This window comes from Megalops cyprinoides, chromosome 9 (genome assembly GCF_013368585.1).
Source record: "Megalops cyprinoides isolate fMegCyp1 chromosome 9, fMegCyp1.pri, whole genome shotgun sequence".
Lineage (NCBI taxonomy): Eukaryota > Metazoa > Chordata > Actinopteri > Elopiformes > Megalopidae > Megalops > Megalops cyprinoides.
Genome location: NC_050591.1, coordinates 25,379,069 through 25,397,891, shown reverse-complemented (window position 1 = coordinate 25,397,891; position 18,823 = coordinate 25,379,069). Strand labels below are relative to the sequence as shown.

Below are 18,823 nucleotides of genomic sequence, written 5' to 3'. Positions count from 1 at the left end.
CAATCCAAAATTCACAATATAAATGCAAGTAAAACATGCATTTTGCCTGCCTCTCCATGTTTAGTAATTCTGAGTAGAAATGATGATCCTTAGTTAAAGCTGAAAGCTGCCAGGGCATTTGAACACTTCTCTCATGTATCAAAGACTAGGAATTACATAGCACTTATTGTATCTGTCACTATAAAAGAGCAATCAAAGACCAATCTACCAACTGAAATCCTAAATAATTTGGCTGCTTTGGTATGTGCCTGATGGTTGCCCTTTGCTTTATAAACAAACTACATACTGAAACAAATGAGATCTCTGCTTAATTATAAAAATTGCCAAGAAACAAAGTTGTTAGCCTACCATCCTGGCAAAGATGACAGAAATGCATGGGGATTTACATCTGCAACAGTAGAAACAAACTTTAAAGACATTCCCTAGTGAAGATAATTACAAATATAATGCAAAACATACAAGGGGAAATAGGCTAGTTGCCGGTTAAGGTAAGGTCATTTAGGTATGTCAATTTATTCAAAGGTACAGTAAGAGTTTCCAGCTTTTATGGTCATCTTCTATCACTGTATACTGATGACAAACACAGCAGGCCAACAAAAAATTGCAACCCTTAATCTTGTTCTTGGAATCTTGTGAGATTTACAAAGGGAGATATTTCCCAGAAACCCTCTGAGGGAAACATTCACAACAGGCAGATGCTCCTCCTCTCTGAAACTCGAATCAAGTGAGACAACTTCCTGATTCTTCTGAGATTATCTGGTTCACAGCAAGCAGCTTTGCCTTTGTTGACTAATGGTGCTTTCTTTGGGGGAAGACAAGCTTTTGTCTCGTGCTCAAAAATACAATCAAGTGTCTTCCACCAACCTGAGGGGCAGAATTTGCAGGAAGCACAGCTGTTACCCTTTAAAAGCCATCTAAGCCTGCCATGGTTTCGCTGAAACAATAATGTCTGTGCCAATCAGAAATACATGGTCTTCTGAAAAGGTGAGAGGTATTCATCATCCCAGGGAAAAAATGGAATCAATGAGAGAAACAGAAAATGAAAAACGGCACAGTACTTCTCAGAGGCATGCAAGGTATTCAATTGTTACCTCTCATCTACTTTTCTAAACTGTCAGATGGCTGTCCAAGGCTCCCCGACTAGATAAACCTGTCAATCAGATGCACTGCATTCCTGCAGACAGGTCAAAAGAAAAACAGAAACTGAACAGAACCTGTTAAGGATCTTAAGTATGCCATCGTACAAATATTTTATTATATCACTTAACGAAGGAAATATAACAAAGCTGACAGTTTTTTGAGGTAATTCTTTATTATAAAAAGCAAAAAGACGCACACAATGGGAAAAATAGATTTGGTAATTTTTCAACATATTTTTAAAAAGTTTTCATTTTTACAGAATCATAAGTCCTGTTAGCTTAAGTCAGTCCTCAACATCCTTAACCACTGGTTCACACTCCCATTCAAAAGGAATAAGCATACAAAAAGGATAACCTGTATGTAATTGACAACACCCAAACTATGACAAATCCAAAGAAAATTAAATAGGTTTAAATCTTTTTAGAAAATTCAGTCACAAAAGTTACAACAAAATAAAAAAACTAAGATAATGTATCCTCTACAAAAGCAGCAAAAAGAACAGTACCTTTTCAACAGGCGTTTTCCACTTTTCACCTAGTTCTTTTCAAATGCATATGAATGTCTATACTATAATGTGTTAATCTCCATCCTTAAACAATTTATTACCATAAAACCTAATTTCCCAGAGCGAGTTAGTATGACGTCTCCTTCTCCTATGACTCAAAAAATGATTTATCAAACCATGTCACCTTGTCGATTTTCTTATTACCTTCCATGGGAACATATATTCCTCTTTTAACTGTAGTTTACTGAGAAAAGAAATTAATTTACCGTAAGGACATCACTTTGTGCCAAACACCACATTGGTTTTCTGCCAAACAACATTTGCGTCTGGCACTTTTCAAATAATTCATGTCCCTCATTGGGCCTTTAAATTTAGTCATATTTTTGCTTTCAGAAGGAAGACGGACTGGGGGTTCCCTTGCCCTCCTCATAGCACAAAAAGAAATACCCCCCCTTATAGAAGCATTGCTGAACACTGGCTCGATTTTTAGTGGTGGTTTTGAAAGTACACATTTTGTTTTGAGATGTGAAGGAAAGACTGTTGTACTGCCAGTACGTCAGCCATAAATTCTAGTTGGTTTCTCACAGAAAATGCAGAGGCATGCTTCCTAAGGGTGTGGTAAGATCCACAACGTGCAAAACCACTTCTTTTAACTGTTAGCAAGGGTTAAATGAAAACACTTGATGTAAGCGTTTGTGTATGAACTGGGAAAAAGTACTCAATACGTCTGGGGGAACAAATACAAGGCCAAACATCATACACCTTGTTTTGCAGATCTGCACTCCTCACAAAGTGCTGTACATCTCCTTTGGAACCCTGACTCAGAATGTTCTGCGACTCTCAGTATACCGATATGACACATCCTGTGTATTCCGCACTAGTGTGATAACTGCTAAAAATAACGACAACATAAATCTCAGATCTGGTGGAAGTGTAAACAACACTTGCGTAATATAAAAAGCCCGTGCAGTGCAGGAATGTGTTTCATTACTGGCAACTCAAACACAGCCCTGCTACATACTGTCGAGACAGAGGCTCCAGCAGTAGCGCCGTGCCGAGAGAATGCATCAGAGGCCCTTCCTGACTGCAGACACGCGTGCACTATCTGAGCACAACCCTCCCTTTCCCATCAATACAAATTTCACAATGAGCTATTCCAGCCTCATTCACAAATATAGAATATAATGGGTCATGTTAAGAACGTGAAACTTAAAATTCCCAGCTTTCATGAAAAAAAGGCTTTAATCATGTACTAGTTCTTGTAAGGAAAGGGATACATTGTCCAAAAAGGTAAAATACATCACTGTGATTCCTGTAACGGGGGAAAACACCCCTGTCCAAAGGATGGATCAGATAACTATAGTACAGAATATGAAACCTGCATAACAGCCTGGTGTTACATTATTTGTATTTGCATGTATAGAATACACTGCATGGGTGTTAAACATTGTAGTCCATTATCTTATGGTGCACAAAAGAAATATGGATCATCCCATCATATGAATTTTGAAGTCAATTGCCATTTTTCATTGATTCAAATAATTTGGTTATTTTAGGGAAAGACGGTTTAACAGTTGCAATGTTCTATGAGTTGTTTAAAGAAAAAACAGAATTTACCTAAAAAAAACCTAACCAGATTCATAATTTTAGCATCTCAGGTTTAAGAGGTCATCTTACATATTTTTTATTTAAAAACAAACCCACATATAAGCACAGGTGATTTGCCCAGAACAGGTGCTATAAAGGCAACTGGGGTAAAATCCTGCAGTGAACAACTTAACCCAGAGGAGGCAGTCATTGCTACCAATCCAGACAGAGCAATGCATTTCTATTACAAATACATACTCACCACATGAACGGGACATCAGTTTATTCATCAGTAGAATAAACAATTCATTTTCTTCCAAATACCAATTTATTGAACACAGATGGAAAACAGCAACCTTTAAATCTCTAATGATGTTTCAAGTTAGATAGGTCCCGTAACTTAACTGAGGTAAGACAGAGGTGCTATCCTGTGGTTGTTTTGATGTCTGAATTTAGTAATAAGTAAACAACGGTAAATATTATTCCAGTCAAATGCCGAAATTGTTACTTTATAAAGTACCATCTAAAGTACCAAGTACCATTCTGACTGAGGGTTCAGTAAAGCACATCATGTTAACCCTGGCTAATTACTCTTTATGTTTGGCAGTCTGGGACCTCGGTATAGCTCTTCAGTGCCTACTTTGACAGGTATTCAACCAGGTGACTTTAATTCCAGTTCACAGTTTAGAAGAAAAGATGCAGCAACTGCTGCCCCATGACAAAGCAAACTGTTCCTCCTGGGTGGCGCTCAGCCTTGGTAGGAGAATTGTTTGTGGAGTCCCTGCTATGCAGCATTCATGGACAGGGTGGTTAGCTTTGAGCGATCAGCTCTACAGCCAGCCCAACCTCAGACCATTTGACTCACTCAGACCATGTCTGAGGAACCACTGGCACAACCAGACATCGAAGGGCACGGAGGTGGGAGCGGTCTTCGGCTTTAGTACTGACAGGCACATTCCTTCTTCTCTGGTGACCTCCATGCTCTTCCTGTGACCCTGCCCCTCCCCCAACCACTGGCCCCCAAACACACCCATGCAAAACAGTGTGTGCTTTCTGTATATAAGCAGAGTTAACATGTATGGATGTAGCTTTATGAAGTACCGCTGTGACCCAGAATCTGACCCAATCAGCCCTGTCACTGATGCCCTCATTCATCAGTTTCAGGAAAACAATGGTGGTGACACACAGAGTTTTCGTATGCTCTCTGCTCACCATTTAGCCTCAGAGCAAAGCCATCAGGCAATGGCTGTGTCATTGTCAAAAAGCAAATTCTCACTTCAATACTTCAGCCTAGGAACAACAACATTATTGTCATATTTAAATAGTAATTCCCAATTTGCATATGGAAAGTGCTCAACGTGAGCTAGTCCTCAGCGAGTCATGACCTGGTGCTTAGAAATTTGAGCCAGTAGGCTATATAGGCATTGAGTTGTGGGTTTAGTGCAGAATAAATGACCCAATTCCCAGTGATGTCAGTAGAACCACCACTGTACCTCCACCACAAGGCTGGAAGTTGGTATGTAGCAGTTCTGTTATAGTTTGTTGCCCTGATGCCCAGGGACAGAGTATGTGGCTTGGAGAGGGGTCTCTGCAATGCAATGCGTCACAGTTTAGGCCTCAATGTAGGCGTGCACTCACGCTCACGCTCTCATGCACGAACACACACACACACGTCAGGATCTGAAGACGTGCACGGCTCGCACCACGTACTGCCTGCAGATGGGACACTCGCTCATGCGCTTGCCGCACTTGGTGCAGGTGACCATGTGGCCACACTCCAGCAGCACGCAGTCGATGGGCGAGTCCATGCAAATCTTACACAGGTTTTCTTCCATGCCTGGAGCATTGGTGGAGTCTAGAGGGACAACAGAGAACCGGCCACCAGTGAGTCACACCTGCACATCTGCACTCTGTGTAATCTCAGCTTTCACAAACTGTATCCTGAACTAAAGCCGATACAGCATTTACTGTAGAAAAGTTCTTTTGCGTTTCATGAGCCTAAAACTCACCTGTGCCTTTTCCAGTATTTGAAACTAGGAAAATGAGACACACAAAAACAGGTATTTCACACAACAATCTGGCTGTTGATAACTCTGTACTATGCAGAAATATTTTTTTATAAAAATATCAGTATATTGTCCATCATGCAGAAGCTCAATGCGTCCACAAAAGTACAGAAATGCATCTGCAGTGTGGTATCTATTTCTCCATCTCAGAAATGCACGTTTATCAACATGTAAACAGGATGTGCTGTGACTCACCCAGGTTCTGGAGGTCCTTCTGCTCGTTGTAGAGGCGGGTGACTCTCTCCATCAGCTCCCACTTCTCGCAGCAGCCCTTGTAGTTGACGAAGTTGCGGGCCAGGATCTCCTTCAGCTGCCGCACGCTAAGGGCCTCGATGTCCTCCACTCCGCTCAGGTCCGACAGGGAGGCCCTGCGCCCGGATGCCACCGTCTCCTCCACATCTGAGGACTAAAGCACAGGCCACCGAGTCATTCTACCAAGGAATACCACGGCCACTCCAATCACCAAAAGCTCTGCTCTGCTTAACTGGTGACTCAAGTCAAAGCAATAATACTGTCTATTGCTTTAGATCAGTGGAGGAGAATCCGTTTATCACTCAGGGGCATAGAGGCAGTACTACGTCAGCAGCTCTAAGCCTGAAGCCTTTTAGTCACCCAAAACCATACAAAAAGATAGTTTATCTTAAAAGCTGACATGCACATCCAAGAGAACATCCATCAGGAGATGCGCCAGGAGGGAGAGTTGCAATAAGATATCTGGGAAATGGCAGCCTGTACTGTCAGCCAACGGTTTCAAATCCTGGCCTCCCTCAAAAAAAAAGGGCTGCCCCACCTCTATGCCACTTTGAAATCAAGTTGGTATACAATACAGTGAGTCATCCAAGGAAAGGCCAAATGACATGTCAAAACGAACATCCATCACGCAGTTGTAAGAATAGAGTACATGTCCCCGGAAGGGACATTTTGGCAGTTGCAGTTGGAACACACCAATGCAGAGGAAGAACTGCTTCACCTTTTACTTATCAAAAAGCAATCTGCATAGCCTGAGCAACACAACGGACAGCACAGCAACAAAAAGCAGAATAATGCCACAACACGATGCGGAAAAATGCACACAAGGAGAGGAGATATAGCAAACCATGGCTGACTAAACAAACCAATGAAACTGTTCACTCCGCCAAAATATAGTGGTGGCTGAATAACCTTACATAAAATAATTAGTACCATATCATGACTCAATATCTCCATCGCTTATTATGGCATTATTGAGTTTTTTTAATACATTTTAACAAATTAGAAAAATACTACTACTAGAAGTACATTCATCTCGTTTGTTCTTGATGATGACATTTATAATTAGCCGATTCTCAAAAGCACAATTCAAAATGAAGGGGTAAAACACACAAGTATATTTTAAATATTTTTCTCTTAATCAACTGAGAAATGTCGTTGGCTAGGTTTTTCCCACACCCAGAACAAAATGTATTCAAATTGTATTTACACAATCCTTCTAAAAAAAAAAAAAAAAAAAAAAAAAAAAACATGACTTGTGTTTATTACTTTAATGTCACCATACAAGTGGCTGGCACTGTGTGAGGTACAATGCCATGGTGCAGTTAATACTCTTACTTCAATTAAAACATAAACCCATGATTTGACTCATGTTAATTATATTTGACCATTTCATGTTCATCATACACCCCTTTAGCTCTTAACAGAAGAAAGCTTCCTTATTTCTACCATGTGGACTGAATGCAGACACTGGCTAAATTGCTCAGCTGTTTCTCTCAAAATATTTTACACACTAGTTGCTTTGGTAATTAGCGTGAGACAAAAGACACACCATGTTCAAATTCTAAGGGCTTTTTCTCATTAATTGAGTGCTTATGTACTGCATTGAGCAACACATCCCAGGTTGCCAGTGAACCCAAACTCACTCTTCTAAGCACACTGCTTAATTCTTGCAAGCGTTTTTAAATAGCATTATTGTATTAATGAATTTTGTCCCCAGTTTTTGATATATGCGATTGATCCTTACAGTATATCAGTACTTCTTAGTAGGGTGCACTGTACTAATGAGAATTTTAATAAGTTTGATTTTAGAAAACCTGGCATTCGACATTTAACTGAATCGTTGAGTTCCCTTATTAGAGATGTTAAGACTTTAGACCTAAAAGCATCAACTTATATCATCACAAGATCTTAACATTCTCATTATTGTATAGACAAAACTGGTGTAATTGTTATAAGAGGATTTACTTAACATGGTAATCAACAAGAACCAATATTTGCTTGATTAAAAACCTTCTGTTTTAAAAGCTAATAAAAAGTTGGCTTTTGAAGGTTTTCAAAAAAGCAAAACTGGTTCACAACATACGAAATGGATGTCATATTGCCATATCACTTCAAAGTATGAAATTCAACAGCTTTAAAGTTTGAAAAACTTAAACAGAGTGGCTACACCTTTCCTGCAGACATCTGTACATTTCTCTTTGCTGTCTAAGTAAAAGGAAATAGCATGCATACCCTGGTAGCATGTACCATGTCAAAAAGCATAAGACACCTACTGTTTTCCTCAGAACACCCAAAGCATCTAACGTGTCACACTGAGGGCAATGCAGCTGACACGGCTGAAACAATAAATCTGCGGGTCCCTGTGCAGCCAGCAACTGTTGTTCACTGAGGCTTATTCGTCCTGCATGACCCAAACCTTGGCATAAGAGAATTTTGCGAAACAGAACGTGCTTCTCTGATTTAAGTAACATGGCATGCAAAAGAGCACAGCCAAGAAAGTGAAGCTGAGATCAAGTCTTTCAAAATGTCTTGAATCTGAAGTAATTTAACCGATAATTCTATTGTGCTGTCTGCAAAACACCTAAAAACCATAGTGCTGAATCATTGCCTGAATGGGTTTCATAGCTGTAATTTTATTTGCTGGAATTCATAACCCAAATAGCATTCCTACTCTGATACAGCCAAACAGCACATATGCAAGGTCAGCTCAGCCTTTGCTCTTCCAAGCAGTAAATTAATATATTTTGGGCGAGGAGTTTTGGCCTCATCCCACTGGAGGTCCCAGCCAAAGCTGACAATGGGAGGAAGTCCAGACAGACCAACACCTGAAAGAAACTCTGAGAGAATGAGAATCCCTATCACTAGTATCTCATCTCTGATGAAAGGGTCACAGCAGGAGGAGTCACTCGTCAGGCTCAGCTGTACCTGTGACTCCTGCTCCCCCTGGCCCTCTGTGTCCGCCTCAGTGTCAGGTGTCTCCTCTGGACCGGAGGGTACCGGCACAGACGGACTCTGGAGCAAAGTTCAACACTCGCTTTCAGTTAATGAGCCGCGGCTCGCCCGCCTCAGGCATAACCCATCAAGACGCAAGCACATGCATTAAACTCCCCCTCCCACCCGCATTCTGTGCGCACGCCACCCGTACCTGGTCGTCCTGGGGAGCAGGAGGCTGAGAGTCAGGCTCCGCAGGTGGTGGTGGTTGCTCGGGAGGCGCAGAGGGCGTGGTGGGGGTGGGGGTTTGTGGAGCGTGCGGATGGGGTACTTGAGGCTGGGACGCCGCCTCACTGCTGCTGCTGCTCGGAGGCTGCCGGCTCAGCACCAGCTCCACCAGCTCCTCCTTCTCGCGGCACATCTGCGTGGAGACCTCGTGCAGGTGCAGGTAGTCCCGCAGGTCCTTCACCTTCAGCTTCATCAGCTCCGCCCGGTCAAAGAGGGTGCCGTGGAAGCGCTGGCACGTGTGGCACAGCCGTGGCCGGAGGTCCAGCTGCGCAGAACACCTGCCGCAAAAGTTCTTCTTGCAGTCCGTGCAGACATGCTGTTGGGGGGGGGGGGGGGGGGGTACAAAACACCACATCACACCTCTGTGAGTAAGAGCTGGGTACTTTCCGTAAGTGATGGAAATCAACGGCTGACAAGAGTCCGAACCACAATTATAAGGGTGGCACACTGCGAGTATGTACAAATACAAATCATGGTTCTAACAGACAGCGTTGACAGTTACACACTGATCTCTGTGGTTACGCTTGCATAGAAGCATGTGACACAGCACCCTTTTCCATAGCAACCACACAACGCCCTCCTGCCTGTGCCAAGCACAAAAGGTCACAACAATCCCTGTTCCAAATGTTGCTCTGAGACACTGTGCTTCAAGAGAACGCAACATGGCAAAAGTGGCACAACCACATCCTTAAATGAAGCAGATAAACCATACAGGAAGGAGCTGGGTATAACGGAAGAGAGCAAGCTGCACAAACAGACTCGTCACAGAGCGTTCTCAAAAGAGAAACCAACATTTCATTATAATACACGGCTGACAACAGATCAAGGAAATGGCTGGCAGTTCCCTCAAACCAATTCAAACCAAGCATTTCCTCCTACGACACTGGTGTGTTCAGGTTAACCTTGTGACGGGGAGCCTATGAAAATGTACAGCCGTTTAAACCAGTTATGTCTGTCAAGCAGACAAAGGGCTAACGTGTTTCTTTCTCAATGCCCGAGGCAAGTTACCCGATTTCACAAGGTTCTGGACAGCGTCTGACACTTTAATTCACAGTTGGGTTGAGGTCACCTAAAAAAAACATACTCTGAGCACATTCCTACCAAAGTTGCACTCAGTTGGTCAGAAAATCATTAGCTTGGGACAAGGAAGTAGCGTTTAAGAGCGCTGCTGAACTGTACATGAAAAAGAAGCACTGTACAGAGGACGATTCACATCCTGATCCATGTGATGTGATCAAAAAATTTGCCTTGCTATCAGTGTGCTATGGTGGAATTTCCATACTATACGCGTCCACAAACAGATCTTGGTGACGCAACAGAGTCACTTATAAAAAGAATACACACCATCACTACAATAGCCAGAAAGGAAGCACACTATTCCATCCATTAGTTGGGTGGTTTTATGGTGTCACTGAGGCAAGGTAAAACGAAGCAGAAACTAATTCAAATTAGAATAAAATATTAGTTCAGGTCAATTTACTAATACCAAATAAGACAACTGGATACACTAAATCACACTGCCGCGTAGGCTATACAAAGTAAACCCATTGCTACGAAGCACAGCTAATTCAGAACCTTTTCTTCCAGGCTACAGCTAAGTATTGCCACATACTGAGTGTCATATTCAGGCGTGAACACAAAACATGCAAAATAGTGAACTGCAACGAATTTCCTATTGTCCAAATAAACTGCACTTTGCAAACACTCAGATCTGCAGTAATTTCATTGAGAATTCTTTGGCAAATGACAACTTAAGTAATACGTAAATTAATTTAAGTGAATTCAGAAAATTGCTATGAATTCAAATGGTAATGTGTGTTCCATAAGTAGGTACTTCCATCCCTGCAATCTACAAAAGATCCTGTGGAAAAAGCAGCCAGCTTTGGGGGGATGACATTTGTATGAACTGAGCAAAGGCCAGTGTACTTTGGGAAATGACCTGGGCTGTAAAAAAACGGCATGTTATGTAACATACGTGCACAGGAATGTGACAAAGCCGACGCAAAAGCGGGAAAAGCATCCTCCTGCTGCGAGACAATTAGAGGTGATACTGATACAGTGTACTGTACTGACACTTGAGCAGACTTTTACTTCTCAGCCAGTGTACAGTACAGTAAGCACAGCCATTATGTATGTACACCTCGATACCTCAACAATGGAAGCTGTCTTAAGCAAATGAATAAAACTGAGGAACATCTTTTTCTGTTAGTATTATTCCCTCCTTCCCTGTCCCTAAGGACAGCGATACAATACACGCAACTACTGCTGAAGTGGACTGATGTTCACCAAGGTCGTGTCAATTTTCCAAAAAAAAAAAAAAAAACAATTAATAAAGCGATAAAGCACAGCATATACATATATACTGTGCGCATACATGTGACCGACACTATTGTTTGGACTGGTGTCTCCCACATTCTCCCTGAGGGTTGCATGGCTATTATGACTCCAGTGGATAATTGCTTCACTTTTCTTTTTTGGCGTGTCTGAATGGTCGCCCTTTCTGGGGACTGTGGGAACGACAGCACTTTCAACCTTACCTTCCTGGCTAACATGTCAAAGCGGCCTCCGCAGGCCTTGCACACGTGTTCCGAGGCGGTCGGCGAGGGGAAGCTGCTGTACCCGGAGTTGACGTAGGCCTGCCTCTGCGTGCTGGAGTTTTCTCCCACCGTGGCCGAGTCCAGGCAGAACCAGTTACAGCAGGATGCCCACATGCTCCCACCTGCCAACGCAGCGCACGGACGCAGGGTGAGAGGAGCGCACAAAAAAAAAAAACATGCATAAATAGAACACATTCGGACCCCAATGGAGACGGGTGGATCAGGAGTCCCGCGGCATTCTAATGACTCTGCAACCTTTTACATTAATGATAAACTCAGCATGACACAGTGCGGTCAGTCAATCATGAAGACAGTATAGTGAAATTCGGCTTCCTGATGAAAATACAGATGTAAAACAGAGAGAGGAAAGTTATCTGTAGGAACGCCGCGTGGTTCAAGTGCAATACACTCGAAAGGCAGAAGATGACAGCTAGGGTGCTTCTGTGCAAATGGCCATGAGACAGGCTCCAGTGTCTTGGCTGCAGAAGCAGAGCTCGCATCATTAATTCAGAGCTGCGGCACAGGTCGCGCTGCGGGCGGCGAGCTGCTGCAGTCTTAATAGCGTGATATCCTATCTGTTTGCACGCACAAATGAGGCCGCTTCTGCCTGCTCATGACCAACAGCTCTCCATCTCCCAAAGGAGCCATCGTGACACTGTAATGAGAATAATAAAGGTACTTTCCTGGGACCTGACAGAGCAGAAACCTTCCAAGGAGAAACGGGGACGGGAACAGACAGCACGAACACAGGAAGTGTGAGAAAAACATCAGACTTCCTACGGGCAGCAGAAGAAGTGATCTACTCCCTCTGGTCACCATATCCATCAAGTAAAAAGGACTTTTTTTGACTTTTATTTGCTTGATCTGTTCCGAATCATTTACTCGATCCGTTCATTTAATGTTTAGTCAAAATAAATATTCATTTTAATTCAGTCAGCTGGACTTCCATAAACCCAGATTACACAATTTGATTTTTAAGATGTTGTACAGTTTTACGGCAGCTGCAGTTACCACCACAAGGAAGAAGCCGTGGTAACTGCTGTGCAGTATTTCAACATTATGAAACACGAGTTAATCTTGTGATCAAGCAATGCCATTGTTCAGCCTTTATACTCTTACTGCTCTTTTACGGTCTTCTCTTTACAGTCTCCATCAGTGTTAATCATGACCATATGCAATAGCAGAGAGTGAGAGACTGAAAGGGATCACGAGGCATGACCATACGGGCACCCCAGTGACGCGATTACAAAAACAGAAGGACCAGCCGACAAGGGTATTCCATTCCGAGGCATGGGATTCCATGGGGCACTGCTCCACTCTTTGTTTGCACATTTACTGCTAAGGAAACCGTCCCTGCTGAGATTCACGCAATACTGTCGAGGGACGCGTCTATATATTCTCTAATGAAGAATACAGCATCACGAAAATGGAGAGAGCGACATCTGTGAGAAAGGTGATTTCAGGAGTCAAGCCGGATGAATTAAAAACAACTCCAGTAGTTCATACAAACACATTCCATGTCATCTATACTTTCCTTCTGTTTTCAACTATCAAAAGTATGTTTTCTTATGGAAATCACAAAACATTCAACTTCTCACTATTCTTCACCAGTAGTCCTTGGCCATCTCTGTAAAAAAAAAAAAAAAAAACTGGAACAGTGAAACAGTGGCCAGTGAAACAGGCCTTGTTGCTGGCCTTCCAATGGACAAGGACATTGTACTCGACGCTGCTGTAAATTTAGCGCAAAAGTCTGGTTAACAATATTCAGCTAACGCTCAAACTTGGTGCGTCAGCAATTATCACGGGCCGCGCAAAGTCCAACACAACAAAGCAACTCCCGCGGTCAGAACGCACCAACTAACCGTTATTGTCACCGCTGTCGATCAGGAGGTCCGCTGCATAGTCATTGTCACCCTGGTCGCAGTGGAAATGAGGCACAAATGTATTTCAGCTCTGCAGCCTCTCCCCCCTGCAAACAAACAATAACAATGCTGCACATTGCAACACACGGGGGTAGAGTTCAGTACATAAATGGCCACTCACTGTGCAATATAAAAAAGATTAAAGGTCACACACATTAAGCTTCATGACGTTTTTAATCACCCTTGTTAAAAGTCATGTGCCAACAAAAAGAGTCTGTTTCTGGTGCCTTAAACACTTTGAGTCATTATTAAAACGGGTAAAGAGCAGCTCTGTGCGTTACATTGTATGGCAGTGTTCCTTTCCTGTAGCTTCCAACACCTGGTCATTTAAGTGTCTCTCTTTTCTAGGAAAACCTCTTCTTGAAAGAACACCGATTGTATACAGCTGCCAAACGAACTGATCATCTTACCTAAGTTAGCTAGCTATTTTCGCACTCATTTACTGCCTTTATGCACACTGAAACGTAGATACCTAACGCTGGGTACTGAAATTGAGTTGTACATTACAGTTGTTGATAGCTAGTTAACAGGCTTCAGTTTAATTTACGCAAGCACCACGATCGTTTATTCACCCAACCCTACATATCACTCACACGTAACATGATCACACGAGCTAGCTAACCAGTTAGCAATGAAGTCTAGCCGGTCATAAACACGAGCACCATCTCACCTTCAGTAGTAGTTCCTATAGCTACCATAATTTATCTTTCTTGGTGTTTTCAATTAATAACGAAGCATCAGCTGGCTAGTTGTCTTTTTTGATATTGTAGTGTCAGAAAAAGACACTCAAAGTTGTAGCAACAGCTAACAAGCTAGAAAAAAAAACAAAAACATCTGTTTGGACCGGATATGTAGTTGTAACAAACTTATCTAGTACCAAGCCAGCTATTATTCGGACGATATCGACAGTAGCTGGGCGCACCTTAAATCAAATCAAATAAATCAAACTCCAAATACCCAACATTAGCTAGCAAATTTCTTGTTTGTTCTCAACTGCAAAGTAGCAAACTTAGCTACAACAGCTAGCATTCTAGCTTTTCCTGAAGTTACCGAAACTCTCAATAACAACTGTTTGGCTAGCTAGCTTACAGCTAATCATTCTAGAGACATAAAAACACATTCAGCTATCGAAACGGACAAGGGCAGGTTTAAGGAAACTAACTGCTTGCTGACTAACTAAACAAATAGCTAACCTAGCTGACAGTTAGCTAACGCGCTAACATGGTACAACTTTTACAATGAAGGTTAACTAGCTACAAAGAGCTACCTGCTCTTACCTTCGTCACAAGACGAATGTTGGTGGCAGGCCAAACAGTGTTATAATGAAGTTGCTCCAGAAAGTTGACGCGCCTTTACGACAACATTCAAAGTTGGCAAAACTTACTCCAAGTTAGCGGAGTTGAAACAGGAAGAAACTGACAAGCTCCCCCCTCCTGTTGCACCATCTTCCTCACCTTCTCTCCGTCCCTGGCTCTCAGCTCCACTGATGTTGCGGAGGGGAGTAGCGTCCGCGTTTGGTATTCCTATTCACCTATCCATCGCAGCGGACGCACGCACGCAGCAGCACCTCGGCGTGCTCGCTGCTCCGCTGGGCAGCAAACTGGCTAGGCAGGTTGATCTATTTCATAGTCAGGAGCGTCCCCTGTAGGATACCACCCGACGCGGATATGCAGACTGTAATGTCATAAAACTAACAACTATGCGACAATTTTTCTGTTTCTCTATTCCCATATCAAATCCGTTTGGAAAAACATAATTCCCCCCACCCTTATCTTTTTATGTTACAATTGCGTCCAGATATCATTACGACAGTAAAATTCTTTTAATAATATCAGACTAGCTGTCACTCTAGATATTGCACATTTTTATTTAGTACAATATTGTTGTCGTTCATTCAGGATGAAATGACATTGGCATAACACTCACACTAAAACGATCATTAGAACAGTACAGAATGATTCTTTTTAACAGCACACTGTATGCATATAAGTTCAAATGAATGTATAAATATTAAATATTTAAGTCATTGGCATGGCTGGTTCCTTGTCTAAGTGAAGTGTTTGAACGGACAAGAAGATCAAAGTTTAATGGTACCACAAGTTACTGTAAATGCTATGCTCCCCATTAAGTACCGTGGTCCCAAAATGTGTTGCAGAGGTTAATGCAAGATCCTTAAAGTTAGGCACACACCACTCTGCTCAACAAACAGAACAATTCATTTGAAGGAAGTGGCTTTGTGATTATGCTCTCCAAATCTGCATTAAATAAATATTGACAGATAAAATGGCTTTCTGTAGCTTTCTGTGGTCTTTACAGCTGTTACTTGTTCGTCATTCAGCTGGATGAATACTTCATTTGTCTTATGACTCCTCACAAGTGCAGGTTTGGTTGAAACATCCTCTGGAAGCACACAGTGTTGTCAGGCTGTAATTTCACTTTCAGCATTGATATAATCCGGCTCATCGTCCTCTACAACATACAAAAATTCACAAAAATGCTTATGGTGATACCATTTTATTTCATATTATTGTAAGCAATGTAACAGACAAAGATGAGAAACTTAGAGAATGAGAGATGAGAAACTGTACAGTAAAGTTTAGCAACTTTTCCGGGTTCACATGGTCACTCATAGAGCTGAGCCAGCGAGTAAGTAATAGACTGGTGCAAGTTTTCCAGGTTTTAAGAATGACTTATTTTGCAATTGCCAAAGAGATGAGCATATTATACCTTTTGTTTTCAGATGAATCTAGTTTTGTTTTAGTGGTGGGCAGTACCACAGAGGATGAATGTAGTCAACTTTTGTATCATTGCTCCAAAACGATCACTTATTTGAATCATCATTTTATGTCAAGTATAGTACACTCTATTTATATTATTGTGCTAATTAGTTGTGTCCACTGCATACAAACTTAAAAAAATACCAACCTTCTTCCTCTTTAATTGTGTGCAAGAATTCTGCATTCTCATAATCAGAGCTATCTGTTGTAAAAGAAATAGAAAAGTCAAAAACTCACAGATTTATTTAGCATGTTCTTGTAAATGTCTATAAAGCCATAAGAGTGAAGTTTAGTTCAGAGAATAGAGAATTTATTTTAGACAGAATTTTAGTTCAGAGAATTTCTCTTTGCCTTAACGTCCAAACCTTTATGTCTTGATAGCTTTCAATATCTTCCATTCTTCAGAATTGTTTAAGAGGATGAGTCTGACTAATTTCCATTCATTTATTAAAACACAATTGTTAAAATGCACAGTATATTGTCTGAGGTATCATACCTGAGTCTTGATTGACTGTTTTTAGTAGAGTGGGAAACACATTTACATATTCATATGTCTCTACATCTGCAAAGAGGGGAGATAGCAAATATTTGAATGTTAAGATTATTGAGCTAGGATTAATAATACATATAACTCAGTAACATGTGTTTATAATCAATGTACTCAGTGAAAGTGTGTGTGCCCGGAGCTACAATGTGGACAAATGCCAGCGCACAAGCTTTTGAAGGAGACAGCACAATAGCAGTGTCTTCTGTGAAGTGGACCTTGGGAAATTTTAGAAGTTTGGATCAGAAATTCAAGTTTGAAAGGGGCTCATCTGACAGAACCTCAGTAAGCACCCAGGCTTACATAAATACATGCATGCAGAAAATGTCAACAATTTTCAATTTCTGTCAGCAATTTTTTTAATTATCAAATATTGGAATTTGGCTACCTCATCAGTGGGGATACTTTGTTCAAAGCTTGTATTTATCAGATTTTTAACAGGCTGTATTATTTGAAACAATTCCTTCTACCAAGAGATATGTTATTTTCAGTATATTAACATGCATGAGCAAAACCAATATTGTAAATAACGTGCCACTGTGTAGGTACAATAAATATGGAATGGTATCTCATTATGAATTTATTTTAATTTAGTGTAAATTACTTACCTTCATCTGGATTTGGATTAATTAAAGGCACATTCTGATAGATTGATGCAGGAATTGGATCCCTGTAAAACAGATCTCATGTAACTAATAGCAAATACTTTAGTTTCAGATTGTGTGGATGTACAGTGTGTATGTAGTAGAGTGATGTTGTTACACTAATTATGAACAGGGACCTTTATTGTTTTAGGGCACGCACAGAGGCATTTTGCAGAGTGTAGGCTACTGACACTTCCAGGGGGGAGGTTAATACTTATTTTAAATTGATATTCATTTAAACTCACCACTGTATTCTTATGCAGTGATATATCATTCACATACTGAACATTAGAAGAGTGGAATAACCAGAAATACTTACACATATGTGGGTTCAGAGGAACCTCGTTTAACTACAGAGAATAGATTGTTAGTTTATGACATGACATGTAATATAATTATTCTTACATTTACACTGGATGGCATGTATGATATAAAGATTTCAATGACTGAAAATGAAATGCTTAACAAAAATTGGGGGAAAATAGGCTGAATGCTGTGAATGATAATCAAATAAATAAATAAAAACTTACAATGGCTGATATTTTGGTAGCTTTGTTGGTCTTCAGGTGGCATTGTTGAAATAAATAAATAAATAAATAAATAAATAAATAAATACACATTCTGTCCATTAAAAAGTTACAGAAAACAATAAGTATTGTTTTCTAAATATTGTAAATTTATGTGACTCTTTAATACATTTTTGTTTAAATACATATTAACAAGTGTTGAGACCCTGGCTTTCACTATCTATCTGTTATAATATTTCTGAGAATATCTGAAACCTCATGGATTCCATCTTGTTTCATTTTCAGGCTACTACATCACACAGCAATTACTCTTGGTCAAGTGCGGTCAGTGTATAAACATGAAAAAATTCTTCCCCGAAATTTTCATCCAACAGCGTGCTCTTTCGTGAAAAATCCAATTGAACAATTTTGGTAATTAATTTTAATGTGAAATATTGAATGCATCATTTGTTACAATTTCTTTAAAATCAGTCCTTACATAATTCTTACCTTCTTGGTGAGCTAAAAATAATGAAGTAGACTGCCTGCAATAGATAGCACATACAATAATTATTTTCCCAATTAAAAAGAAAATCTTTGATAAGTAAGATCATTGGTAAGCAAAGTACAGTTCACTTACTGTTGATAGGGGGGTAATTCTCCTCTACTCTGATAAGGTCTTCTCTCTAAAGGAGGAGAGGATCATTTACTTCACCAGCCAAGTTGTGCCAAATGTTTAAATCATTTTTAAAAATATATTATTATAATATCTGAAATATTTATCTTTAAAAATCAAACAAAAATGTCACTCTTTCTCATTGTTGTCAGATAAAATATGTGTGTGCTAGAATTTGGGAGCGAGAGTTAAAAATTTCTCAGTGTTACTCAGGGAAAGACCATATGAGGGCAGCTGTAAGCTGTAAGCTGTAACCATCTGCTCACCTTCCTTATAATTCTGACCAATGAAAAGTGATACACTATATGGCCAAAAGTATGTGGACACCTGATCATCACACCTATATGAGCTTATTGGACATCCCATTCCAAAACCATGGGCATTAATA

At 40.8% G+C, this 18,823-nt stretch overlaps 1 protein-coding gene and 2 long non-coding RNA genes across 10 annotated transcripts; all 3 read right to left on the bottom strand.

Moving 5' to 3' along the window:
* Positions 1-1,699: 1,699 nt before the first annotated feature.
* On the bottom strand, positions 1,700-14,811 carry LOC118783169 (E3 ubiquitin-protein ligase rififylin-like). 8 transcript variants are annotated; one of them, XM_036536892.1, is made up of 8 exons: positions 14,566-14,811; positions 13,229-13,357; positions 11,307-11,488; positions 8,696-9,085; positions 8,476-8,562; positions 5,494-5,704; positions 5,242-5,265; positions 1,700-5,087 (listed from the first exon to the last, which is right to left on the bottom strand). In XM_036536892.1, exons 3-8 carry the CDS (start codon positions 11,478-11,480, stop codon positions 4,906-4,908), a joined length of 1,068 nt encoding a protein of 355 aa, XP_036392785.1. In that variant the 5' UTR covers positions 11,481-11,488; positions 13,229-13,357; positions 14,566-14,811; the 3' UTR covers positions 1,700-4,905. The 8 variants fall into 8 exon arrangements, with proteins under 8 accessions (XP_036392785.1, XP_036392786.1, XP_036392784.1 ...); XM_036536893.1 differs by having other exon boundaries at positions 13,221-13,335; XM_036536891.1 differs by having other exon boundaries at positions 13,229-13,335.
* A 515-nt stretch (positions 14,812-15,326) lies between these two features.
* Positions 15,327-17,603, bottom strand: LOC118782593. Its single transcript, XR_005005163.1, has 5 exons — positions 17,573-17,603; positions 17,218-17,279; positions 16,562-16,627; positions 16,214-16,267; positions 15,327-15,757 (listed from the first exon to the last, which is right to left on the bottom strand). It is a non-coding gene; the product is annotated as an uncharacterized LOC118782593 (long non-coding RNA).
* Positions 17,604-17,736: 133 nt separating this feature from the next.
* LOC118782592 lies at positions 17,737-18,454 on the bottom strand. The gene is made up of 3 exons (XR_005005162.1): positions 18,400-18,454; positions 18,270-18,304; positions 17,737-17,813 (listed from the first exon to the last, which is right to left on the bottom strand). It is a non-coding gene; the product is annotated as an uncharacterized LOC118782592 (long non-coding RNA).
* Positions 18,455-18,823: the final 369 nt, after the last annotated feature.